The 12,314-nt window shown below is 36.1% G+C and overlaps 1 protein-coding gene across 1 annotated transcript; it reads left to right on the top strand.

Moving 5' to 3' along the window:
• The first annotated feature begins 3,548 nt into the window (after positions 1-3,548).
• LOC134532773 (large ribosomal subunit protein eL20) lies at positions 3,549-11,952 on the top strand. Its single transcript, XM_063369609.1, has 3 exons — positions 3,549-3,692; positions 9,538-9,717; positions 11,556-11,952. The coding sequence occupies exons 1-3, from the start codon at positions 3,675-3,677 to the stop codon at positions 11,889-11,891; spliced, it is 534 nt and encodes a 177-aa protein (XP_063225679.1). The 5' UTR covers positions 3,549-3,674; the 3' UTR covers positions 11,892-11,952.
• Positions 11,953-12,314: the final 362 nt, after the last annotated feature.

The raw sequence follows: 12,314 nt of genomic DNA, 5'->3' as shown, positions 1-12,314 counted from the left end.
TGCCTTGGCACCACCATTAGGGTTAACGTTATTTTATTTTTTATAAGCAGAAATAATACATACTTACAAAAAAAGGTACTATTTCCAAAAAAATATGTTTTCCAATCGTGTCGAGTTACAGATATGTGCTCATAACACTATCAGTATATCAATTATCGATCGAACCAACTATACACACGGAAACAAGCCAGGTGCAATTACTTGTGTTGTACACGCGGGCCACGGCTACGAAACTTCTGAAATGTAAATACTTCTCCTAGTTCTCCTCGAATTACATAGAATGCGCGCTCGGTGTACACTGTTCACTCCACTCGGCAGGCGCACGGAATAATAGCCGCCGTCTGCCAGGTAGCACTACTGTGTAGTGTTTACTGTTACTGTTTACTCATCAGTTTATTGTTCTAATGAGTACACGAGTACAGCCTGTGTTTTTTTACGTGGATCATTCATTAATTAATTATCATTTTATTTTCACTAGTTGACAGTTGTTATGGTTCGTTAATTGCTGTATATATCTGTCTGTATGATGTATAAATGGGTGATTAAAATTAAAAAGCTGGATGACTTATATGAGTCGCCGACAAAACATTTTTGTTGTATTCCAAAAGTTAAAACTTTTGCCCACTCTTATTTGTGTATTTTTATTATTTTAATATTTTAAATATTTGAGGTATGTTTCAAAAACTCCCTTGATTTGTTTATTTTAAAATTTAACACTTGAATTTTTTTTATTTATTTTTTTATGTTGCGTCTTCACAAAACATATAAGTACGGTTTTTCAAAGCCACCAGCATGAATTCCGTGCAAACAACTTGTGCAATATTTACTTTATGGCTCAACAAAGCTTAAAAAAAGTTTAAATAGTTTAGTAGCTTTCCTGGCGATTAAAACGTTCAAAATTTGTCATAAAAAAATGTTAAAATTTTTACATCTGTGGATTTAATGTTTTTGTTCGGAAACACCTTAAGTAGCACCATTTTGCGCTTTCAAATCCAAATTTTTCCGGGGGAGGACCCGCTTTAGGCTCGGGTCCGTGAATGATAGGGCTGTTGTGTAATCTGGCACCACCACTACTGAAGTCCTGCGCACGCCTATGACCTGTTACACAGTGCTCTGAAAAAATGAAGGATGAATTGAATTGTGTGTTTCTCTATAAAGCGATCTAAAGTGTTTATGTTTATTTTCTTCAATCAAACAGTTGTTATAATATTGTTTTTACACCTGGCCATCACTCCAAATTGTCATTATATTGACCCATATTTTTGTGCATGTATGGGGCTTCTCCCTGCCGACTTCTTACTCTTCCCGAAGATATATATACCTAGGTAGTCGGTCTTCACCAGCCCCAAGGATGGAAGTCTTTTAGATAATCATCTGCACTTCATTAACAATGACGTCCCTCGGCTTCCGGTCCCTATTTCCCTGTTTGCTTGAAATGTCTGTTATGCCCGTACTGCTCTCGTCGGAGAGGTGTGGGTCCAGGCCGATGTGGCCGGGACCGGGAAATGCGGGACCTGGAGGGATGGGGAAGTAGAATGACAGGTAGATCGAAAGGACCACTCGATGTTAATCGTTCCACGAGCTCTTTTATTGCGTTCAGAGAGCTTGCCGCGGCCTGGCGGATCTGTCGCGGGGTGCGCGCCCTACCCACGAAGACCCGGACTCCCGGAGACCGTCTCGTACGGCCCGCTCGTCCCGACGCGTAGTGGTAGTTCCCCACGTAACGAAGTTCCCGATAATCAACTGTTTCGCAAAGGCACGTGACGTGTGCACGGCTCTTACGTACTGACTCGTAACGTCGGCGAAAGTTCTGCAACGGGTAACTATTACCCTCACGATGACACGTGATGCGCGCGCGGTTCTTATGTACTGACTCGTAACGTCGGCGAAAGTTCAGCGATGCGTAACTATGCTTACACGTCCTATAATGACCGACTCGTGACGTAACTCGCAACTCGTAACTCGGACACCCAATCGCGTGGGTGGTACAACGTAGGCAGCACAGCCGCTGCGAAATGCTCGTACTGTGGCGGTGTCGCCGTACCGTGAGCTTGATAGACCCGTCTCGCGATCAGCGCGGAGCGGAGCGCACGTCCGCCGCTGCTCGAGTCCTGAGTTCAACTGCTCTCCCCCGCCCGTCCGCGGGCCGTCGCGCGCGGGCTGCGGAGGAGGGGAGGGGGAATCGGCCGGCGTGGGAGAGCGCCACCCCTCGCGACGCGGATGAGCGCCAGGCCGCGCTTACATATAGACACTGCGACACGTTTACAAGAATTACAGGATTATTACACGATAGATAATACATTACAGTTACACTATTTACACACTTAAAACAAAGTCACTGTCATTTGGGAAGAAAATATATACACACAGAGACATTTACATATTAACACTGGCGTGCTAGGGCGCACGCGGGCGCGTCCCTAGCCGATGCACCACACTGGGGGTTCACTGGGGGGGAAACAGACCCCCTCAGGCCCGCGTCGGTGGCCAGGTACGGCCTCTGTATCTGGGAGGGTACGACGACTGTCGTCAACTTTTTCTCATTGATCCAGTTAGCTTGTCATAGTCTTTATTTCATTAATCCTAAAACATTTTACACTGTTGACATATTGAGGGCATATTGTGGTACCGTACTGCAGAGTAAAACTTAACATGTAAACATCTTACAATTTACTTATTTAAATTTCGCATGTGGGAAAACATCTGACCGAAGGTTTAAATAAGTGCTTATTAACTATACAGTAATTTTTACTTGAAAAACCAGAGATTATTCGTTGCTTTTGGGCTACCCTGTTAACTGGAGCCAGACTATTTTTATATTATTAAATACACTCAGTGAGCACTATGTACTAAATCTGGTCTGGGGCTACAAAAAATATTAATGCGTTCTTCAAACCAGGTAATCTTAAGGGGTAAATTGCATACTTAAAAATGCACTTTCTATTGTGAATATAATGACTTTACATAAATTATTACAATAATTAAATGCTCTGGTACTCATACAGGTTCCTAACACACACAGCATGAGGTACTTATTTAGTTGCGGACACAATTGCTAACTTGACTCATTCAGACTTGATGTATGGGTGATTTCCGTCAGCGGGGACTGGTACTGTAAGGGTGGAGATTGTGCTTTACTATCATAGGAGGTACGATGTTTAATGTAAACTTTGATTAATAATCAACTGTTTTTCCATTGGGACAAAATAAAATATTTAAATAGTAAGTAGTTTGCTTGAACATCATCATTTTGGATGCAACAGTTTATAATATCATTAAAGTTTTCTGATGTGCTGCTTTGAAAATTTTAACTTAGTAAAAGAAAGAGCTAATGTAACATATTTTGAACCAATGAAATTGTTTCAATTAATTAACATTTAAGTTTTAATTTTCTTAAAATTAATTGTTTTTTCTAATTGTTGTAGTTTAAGTAAATCATTATCAATTTTAATTATAAATTTGAAAATGTATTTTTTCCTAAAAAAATAATTTTAAAAATCTTTTTTTTTTTTAATTTGAAATGATACTATATCTGAATCAAAGACGGCGTATTTTGAATTTACAATCTTATTTTATTTTTATAGAACCTAGTATTGAGGCGTTACTCACACTGCGAATACGAAGAACGGTAGTACAGTAATCTTCCTTCCGGTTGTAAAGTGAATTTCAACAAGATGAAAGCTAAAGGAGACGTATGTAATTGTACAATTAATAGATTTGATTAAAATATATATGTTATTTGGGATTTAGTTGCCTATTTATTTTAAATCTTATTTTGTGTTGTCGTATTTTTCTTCACTTTCAGTGAAGTTGAAATGTTAATTCGATGTTTACTCCACGTGTTTTTTTATGGTTATACGTTTTATACCTTTTTATGGTTATAATTGTACTTTATAAATTCACACTATAGGAAAGTTTTTTAATTGTGTGTTTAATTATTTATTAGTTCTTAAACTATTAGAGGGATTGGAGGAAATATTTCTGACAACGTTTGTAGGTTAAATGTACTCCCCAAGAGCGTGTTCATAGAACAGCCAATAGTTTACGATTAAATCTCACGCTACACAGTGGTTCTAAACATTCCAACTGTTTACTGCCATACTCTGTCGACATTATCAGTTATGCACACATTAAATAATATAAGTTGCTCCGTGCCGTGTTTGACTACAATCATAAATCGATGTTCAAGTTTTAAGTTCGACAATTTTCTTTGTGCTTTTTTCTTACTGTTTCTGTGTGTGTATTCTTTCTCCCAATGTAGCAGCTTCTATCTGTTAGTGGCTTGTGATTTATCTTAAACCAGATACATGAGACAAATCAGTTGTGGCTCATGTTATTACAAAACATAAGATCAGGCAGATGTCTGTGCAATTGTTGCATGGCCTGTAAAATTAACCAATTCTATTGGCATAGTACTGCCCTGCCTATCTGCTGCAGATTTGCAGTCATGTGACGTGCAATTTACGTCAAGTTTATGAACTTAGAAATGCAAGATCGCAAAGAGACAGTTTGCATCATGTTCATGAAAAGAATTGTTGTGTTTATATAATATACTAGTTGCAAAATTTAAACAGATTGAAGATTGAAACTTTAAAACTGAAAAAAAAATTTGAGTGTTTTTCATAATTACATTTTCGTGGAATTGTGTAAGGTCTTTTTTTATTTTTCATGCTGTGGTTTGGGACATTATTTCATCCCACACCACCCAAAATGTTTGCATTAAGTTTTATTTTTTTGTAGATTCTGTCTGTAGACTTTGGACACATGTTGCATTATTGGGTAAATCTGTATTGTACGGATTAGCGCCAAAAAAAATCGTAAAAATATGAAATAACTTTCTTTATATGCTATCTTGCGTCCTATTTTCAGAACCGCCTGCGGAGATTAAAAATTCCAATTACTTTTGGAGATATCGCCGTTCTTATTTTGCAATACAAACCCTATGTAATCATTCGAGCGTCGCCATTTTATATTTTGCCGTGTGTGCAAAACGGGACAAAGGTAGATTAGGTCAGGTCAGCTACATTATAAATAATTAAAAACTGAACGGACATGAAAATTATATAAATTTATTTCATTGGTTGTTTAGTTTTAGAGCATTTATAATGTAGCTGACCTAACCTAACAAACCCGGAACAAATGATTAACAGTAGGAACGAACGTAATTTTTTTTTTACCCGCAACAATATAATAAAAAATAACACAACAAAATTTGAAACGTTAAAAACTCACCTAAGTTGGAGGCGGGTACATTTCCTTCGCACTTAGTAAGAAATGATGTAGTCGTTCACCTACGTCGCGATACCTCCGACGGAACATGAATTCCGCAAGGTACCCGACGTAGTGGTCAACTCGTCGACCATATCGAGGTACATTTTGCCTCACTTCCCGCCAAAGTCTCTCTATTCTTTGGGTGTTCGCCCCTGTGTCGGGATCAACGAAGTTCATATTATGATTAACCTTCAGGTGAAGATAATCACGCTGAGAAAGACAACTATAAGCACGCCAACAGTCGCTTATAATTGTCGTTCCAGGCGAAATGTACTTCTTGATCACGCGCAGGAGCGTTCTGCTAGTACGATCTTTGACAGGAACGAGAAAAATGTTATCACCATTTCTCTCGATTCCGTCAAAAACCCACTGACCCTGGATGACTCGCCCCTTATTATTTTTACGCTTACCAATTTTTGCCTCATCAATTTCGACAACTTTCCCCGGCCCACCCAACTTCCCTACATTTAAGTCCAAACTCCACTTAATTAATACTTCCCTGCAAAAGGACGTCCAATCTATGACGGTTTTCATACTGACATTACAATTCTTCTCAATGAAAACAGTATTTGGGTGATGAATCGTTAAAAAAAAATAAGTCATCTTCATAATCGTTTCAATCGAAAGTCTACTTTTGGAAAACCACGTGCCGGTTCTGAAAGATTTTTTGAAAGAACATGTTACCCTTTTAATTCTTTTATTGGCACGAGTTACCGTTGTCCGGTGACATTGAAAATATTCGCTGTCCTCGGCCAACTCAATTACCGTCTCACATTGGTCGCACTTTACCTCACTACTCAAAACTCCATGATCAACTAAAAATTCAAACAAAAATTTCCAATCATCACACAAATGTACAAAATCGAATACATGCAGGGTACACCCGCCGCATAGCTGACTATTCCCAGAAACACAGGCCATTTCAAAGACAGAATGTAACACGATAATGATACAGGAATTCCAAGAACGACTACAACATCTAATACAAATAGCGCAAGTGACCGTTGTAATTACCCATCGTTTTGAACAATAAAAAATTAATCATCACCTATTGGTTCATTTGAATATCGGCCTATCACGACCTATCACGTGACAACCTTATCCAATAAAACACAATTGACACTCGTAAACAAAAAGCAATGGTCGACGCCGTGTGAATGTACAGATATAGTGATTAAAATTAAAAAATTCAATATCTCCTAAAGTAATTGGAATTTCTTATCTCCGCCGGGTTTAATGAAAAGAGGAAGTTAAAGAGCACAGAATAAAGGTATTTTCGGATTTTTAAATTTTTTTTTTAAAAAAATCGCCAAAAAAATGACTATAAAAAATTCGATATCTCCAAAAGTAATTGGAATTTTTAATCTCCGCAGGCGGTTTTGAAAAGAGGACGTAAAAGAGCATATAATGAAAGTTATTTCATATTTGTACGATTTTTTTTGGCGCTAATCCGTACAATACAGATTTACCCATTATTGCGCTGTCTATTTTTAGTTCGCTCTGAGTTGATCGTCTTTTGATTTCCATTTTAGTACGGTGTTTGCTGTTTTCTGGCATATTACAGTTCACTAATGGTTTTTCTGTTAAAAGCACTGATGCTGATAATCTGGAATGGCAGTGGTTTTAAACAGCTGTATTAAAGATTTCCTCTGTAAATTTATTAAAATAATTTGCTTCAAATTGTAAGGGTTGTAGTTTTTTTGTGAAAAAAATTTATATAATTCTAAATTTTGTGTTTTTTAATTGGTCTCCGTCTTTGCAGGCAGTGTTTCAAGTGTTTGTTTGAATATTTGGTGCGCTGTGGGCTGGTGCATGCTGGGATTTTGAAATGTTAAAAAAGTTTAGTTTTTTGGTCCTTTGACACAATCAGCATTTTCCGTGTCGGGAGGTTTCATTTTGACCAAATAACACGTGAAATGTGTTTTGAGATGCAGAAATACAGTAAAATAGTGCGGAATAAGTGAAATTTAGCTGTGCAATTAAATGCAGGACATTCCATGAGTCGGTAATGTAAATATATATACGTTATATTTTTGGTCTATGTCCCGAATGAAAAGAGGACGTAAAAGAGCATATAATGAAAGTTATTTCAGATTTTTAAAAAAATGTTTTGACGATAATCCGTACACTACATATTTACCGAGATTTTTTTTTTTTTTTTATTTTATTTTCACACATAAAGTGGAGATGTGTATATATTGTTATAGCCATACTGAGTAAGAGTAAACATACAGTAAGTGACATCACAAGTAGGGCCATTCCAATCTGTTTGTGTAAATCAACAAGGTTTATTGTGTATACATCTAAATTTAATTACATCTACTTAACCCAATTAATGGTTAAAAATTTTTTACATCTATTTTTAAATAAGCAGCTTTTTGGTAAAAAAAAAAAGGTAAATATGTAGAGTAGCGGTATATGCGAAAAAAAATGATAAAAATCCGAAAATACTTTTATTCTATGCTCTTTCACTTCCTCTTTTCAAATCAACCGGCGGAGATAAGAAATTCCAAATACTTTAGGAGATATTGAATTTTTTAATTTAGCAATACAACACCTGTACAACCATTCGAACGACGCAATTTTTGTTATTTTGCCGTGTGTTCGTGAATGCGTAATAAATAAAATGGTCGATTAGGTCAGGTCAGTTACATTATGAATACTTTCAAACTAAGCGTACATTAAAAATAATATGATTTAATTTCAATGGTTCTTTAGTTTTAAAGTATTTATAATGTAACTGACCTGACCTAACAAACCCGGACAAATGATGAACATTAACAACTCACGTAAAAATTTTTTGTTACTTATTACTTGCGCAACAATATCCAAATAAAAAATAAGACTTTAAAATTAGAAACGTTAAAAACTCACCTAAGTTGGAGGCGGGTACATTTCCTTTGCCATTAGAAGGAAATGATGTCGTTCACCTACGTCGCGATACCTCCGACGGAACATAAATAAATAAATAAATAATCACGTATTGGTTCATTTGAATATAGGCCAATCACGGAACTGTCACGTGACAAAATTGTCCAATAAGAAACATAATAGATACTCGTAAACAAGAAACAATGGTAATCGCAGCATGAATACCCAGGTATTGTGATGAAAATTAAAAAATTCAATATCTCCTAAAGTATTTGGAATTTCTTATCTCCGCCGGTTGATTTGAAAAGAGGAAGTGAAAGAGCATAGAATAAAAGTATTTTCGGATTTTTAGCTTTTTTTTTTTTTTGCATATACCGCAACTACATATTTACCTAAAAAAATTTCCAACGAAGGTTTTTTTTTTAGTATGCAATGGTATTGTTCCTTTCTTATTCCTCAAAGTCTTATTTTTTCAAATTCTGTATTTTGAAATACTAGAATTCTATGACTATGAATAAACATAGTAGGGCTACCATTTCTTTCTTTGACAGCAGGGTCATGTGAAAAGAATTAAGCATTGATTGAATGAATATGATGGTTAAGGGGGGGAAGATATTGACGTAGCCAGGACTGCATTGGGAGGCAAATGATTTTGTCCCCACTGTCACTGTGGCCTGTGGTTTATAAGAAACTCTGGAGAAGTTGTGAAGATAAGGGACATTGTGTGTTAAAAATCATTAGAAACAAGGAAATGTTTTTAATTGCTGTTATGATTTGATAACTTGTTGCTCAATGAAATAAGTATTTGTTTTATTTTAGTTGTAATGTTTGAAGTTCGTTATTCTTGATGAAATTTGTGTGGCATTCATAAGTTTTTATTCTTAAGGGGGCCCGCTGCTTAATCACGGTTTATGTTGTTCGATAAGTGGCATGATAAGTGTGACACTTGGGGGTGCGCTAGCTCGGCATCGCCTCTTAAGCCCAAGGCTCTGAATTGACGCGCAGTCATCTATGAGATTTGAGCGGTAACCATAACATTATGTGGTGGAGGTATAAGGCAAGGTCCTTGAGTGCTTTTGAGAATTTGTACTCTGCATTTCAAGTCTTAAAAATTAATCTGAAAACACATATTTTAGCACTTTTCTCTCCTAAAACTATAGTTTAAAAACAAAGTACACAAACAGAACTACTTCTCTGGCCTCAGTACATTCTTAAAACCTTTTCGTAAACAGAGGCCACTCGGATATCTTGAGCAGTTTTAAATCACGTTGTTTCTTCTGAAGCTCCGTGCCCAGATAAGCGTGGCCCTTAATGAATAAAGGATTGGTTTCTAGTCCTCTACTGCATGTTTTAGATTGGCTTCGCGCTCATGGACCTAATTCCATCTGATTGCAGCTGAAAGAGTTTGAGGTGATTGGGAGGAAGCTCCCCACGGTGAAGGAGAAAGTGACACCACTCTACAAAATGAGGATATTCGCTCCAGACGCCATTGTGGCCAAATCTCGCTTCTGGTATTTCCTTAGGCAGTTAAAAAAGTTCAAGAAGACAACTGGTGAGATTGTATCACTCAGGCAGGTGAGAGAACACTTATTTTTCTTAGGTCTTTATTTCCTTGGAGTTTGGTCTGCATGCAGGCTACTGGCACAATAAAAAAATGATAGGTAAAAGGATTTTTTTAGTTGAACTTAACCATCTTTGTTATCATGTATGTATTGATTTAATAGAAATTAATTGTAGTCAAAAACTTAGTTGACATTTAGAATTATTTATTGGTATTTCCATGCATTGTGTAGTAATATTATTAGTTTTTCACCCGTGAATAATGATTTTCTGTTTCACATCTGTGTTGTTTTGAAATGTGTTTGTCGTTCGTTCCTGAGTTGAACACGTGATTAGCGTACTGGGGTTAGTGCCAACATCCTGGCTGGTACTGAATTAATATAATTATTTTAAAATTTATGTACAGTATAACTGGTATTACATTTATCAAGAATTAAAAAAAAAGTTATGTACATGTGTGAAAACAGTCACAAATTCAAATTTTGTAACCTATTTTACTTTAAAAAATTAATCTAAAATTATGTAAGATTATTTCAAATTTATTTTAAGATGTATGAGTTTGTTGTTTTTTTTTTGTTTTTCTCTAATTAGTTGCCTTTTTTTTTTGTTTACATCCAAAGTTTTTTTTTAAAACTGTTTTAAAAGTTGCTAGAGGTGAAGAGCTGTGAAGAGGAGGAAAACTTTGGTTGAATACTTAAAATAAATTCCAGAAAACCCTTTTACAAAAATCCCACTTAAGAAAATTTCTTGCATAATAAGGTTAAAAAATTTATGTTCTTTACCTATTAGCACATACAATTTTACCCTTTTAATAGTTTTCCTATTAATAAATCTAAATTTCCTTGAGAAACTTTTTTTTTTTACAGGGATTTACTGTATTGATATATTTTAAGAAAAGTAAGGTATTTGAAGAAAGTTTGAGGAAAGTAAGCCTACAATAAATCCCTGTTAAGAAGTTTCTCAAGCTACTAGAAATTTAGCTTTTTTTAAAATTTATTAAAAGGGTAAAATTGTATGTATTTTCAGGTCCAGTGCTAAATTTTCTTAATTTATTATGCAAGAAATGTTTAAATGTTCAGTCTTGCACACCATGTTAATTTTGTCAGGTTTACACTATTGATTTTATTCACAGGTCCGTTTTTTTTTTTAATTCAATACCTTTATTGAATTTGTTCCATCACAAGTATTTATAACAGATGGTCACTTAGTGTAATGGGTGTAAAATGTTGTACAAATGATAATTACGAAGACTTGGCAACTTCTAACACGCACTATAATACATTTAATGAATTTATGTTTTTTTTGTTATTCTAATTAGTATTTTCTCATTATGTATGGTTACCTTAATTTTTTATAATATTTGTGCGTTTTTTTTGTATGTGTTCGTGCCTATTACCAAGGTTTTGCTATCCTTTTCGTAGGCATGTGACATTATTATATATGTATATTTATATATATGATCCAAAACAACTAATGCAAAAAAAGGTATAGTGTGAAATTTACCATAATAGTCCTTAACTAATAATAATGAAGAGAAGCTGAAAAATATCACAATGGCATGCGATACCACCACCTTAAGGCAATTTGTGAAGTAATTTTCTCTTGTCTGGAAAGTAAATGCTTTTAACATTATTTAATACAACATTGTCTTTTTATTAATGATAATTTTTTTTAGTTGATATATTAAAGAATAATTTGTAGTTGCTGTATCAAAAAAAAAATATTTTTGAAAATGTTGCTGAGTCCTTTAGAAATGTGGGAGGTCAGGAATATCTTAATGTTTATGGTCGGCCTTCTGTTGTAAATGAGAGGTCCTGAACTCCGGGCTCAGGAGAGACGCGCGTGTTCCCCAGATTGCGGAGAAGTCTCCCACCAAGATCAAGAACTTTGGCATCTGGCTGCGCTACGACTCGCGCTCGGGCACCCACAACATGTACCGGGAGTACCGGGACATGTCGGTGTCGGGCGCGGTGACGGCCTGCTACCGGGACATGGGGGCGCGGCACCGGGCACGCGCGCACTCCATCCAGATCATCAAGGTGGAGCAGGTGAAGGCTTCGAGCTGCCGGCGCCCGCTGGTCAAGCAGTTCCATGACTCGCACATCAGGTTCCCGCTGCCCAAGCGCATCACTGGCAGAAACCACCTGCCCAGATTCTCCATGAAGAAGCCTCGCACCTACTACATGTGAGCTGCCTCTCGTTTCCTCTTCACTTGTCGTGCGTTGTTTTAATAAACATTTGCTGAGGAGATCTTGGGTTTCATTATTTACTTTGTCTAAGCACCTTTAAACAGTAATCATCTAGGCAAACAAGACAGATGGCCTGGAGATGGATTAATTTTTTTCACATGTTTCTTTTAAATATACATATATTACTTTTTGCTTTATTATGTATGTTATGTAAAAAAATGAACTCTAATTTAAATAGTCATGCATGCTCAAATGAGATTAATTCAATAAATGTACCCATTTTGCAAGGAACAAAAATAGTTGAAGTTGTTCAGAAGTCAATCGTGTTGTTTGCGCAGATATCTCGTATAAAAAAAAAATGTGGTTAATTCCCTACCATAAGGACGTCAATTTATTGCTTGATCCTTTCTCCGGAACAGCAAC

Source organism: Bacillus rossius, chromosome 6, assembly GCF_032445375.1.
Source record: "Bacillus rossius redtenbacheri isolate Brsri chromosome 6, Brsri_v3, whole genome shotgun sequence".
NCBI classification, from domain to species: domain Eukaryota; kingdom Metazoa; phylum Arthropoda; class Insecta; order Phasmatodea; family Bacillidae; genus Bacillus; species Bacillus rossius.
This window is presented reverse-complemented; position numbering and strand designations above follow the sequence as displayed.

What these genes read in the sequence shown, in the direction of transcription:
- LOC134532773 (XM_063369609.1), top strand. An exon ending in AGATTGTATCACTCAGGCAG is followed by an intron (nt 9,718 to 11,555) that starts GTGAGAGAACAC and finishes CGTGTTCCCCAG; the next exon opens with ATTGCGGAGAAGTCTCCCAC.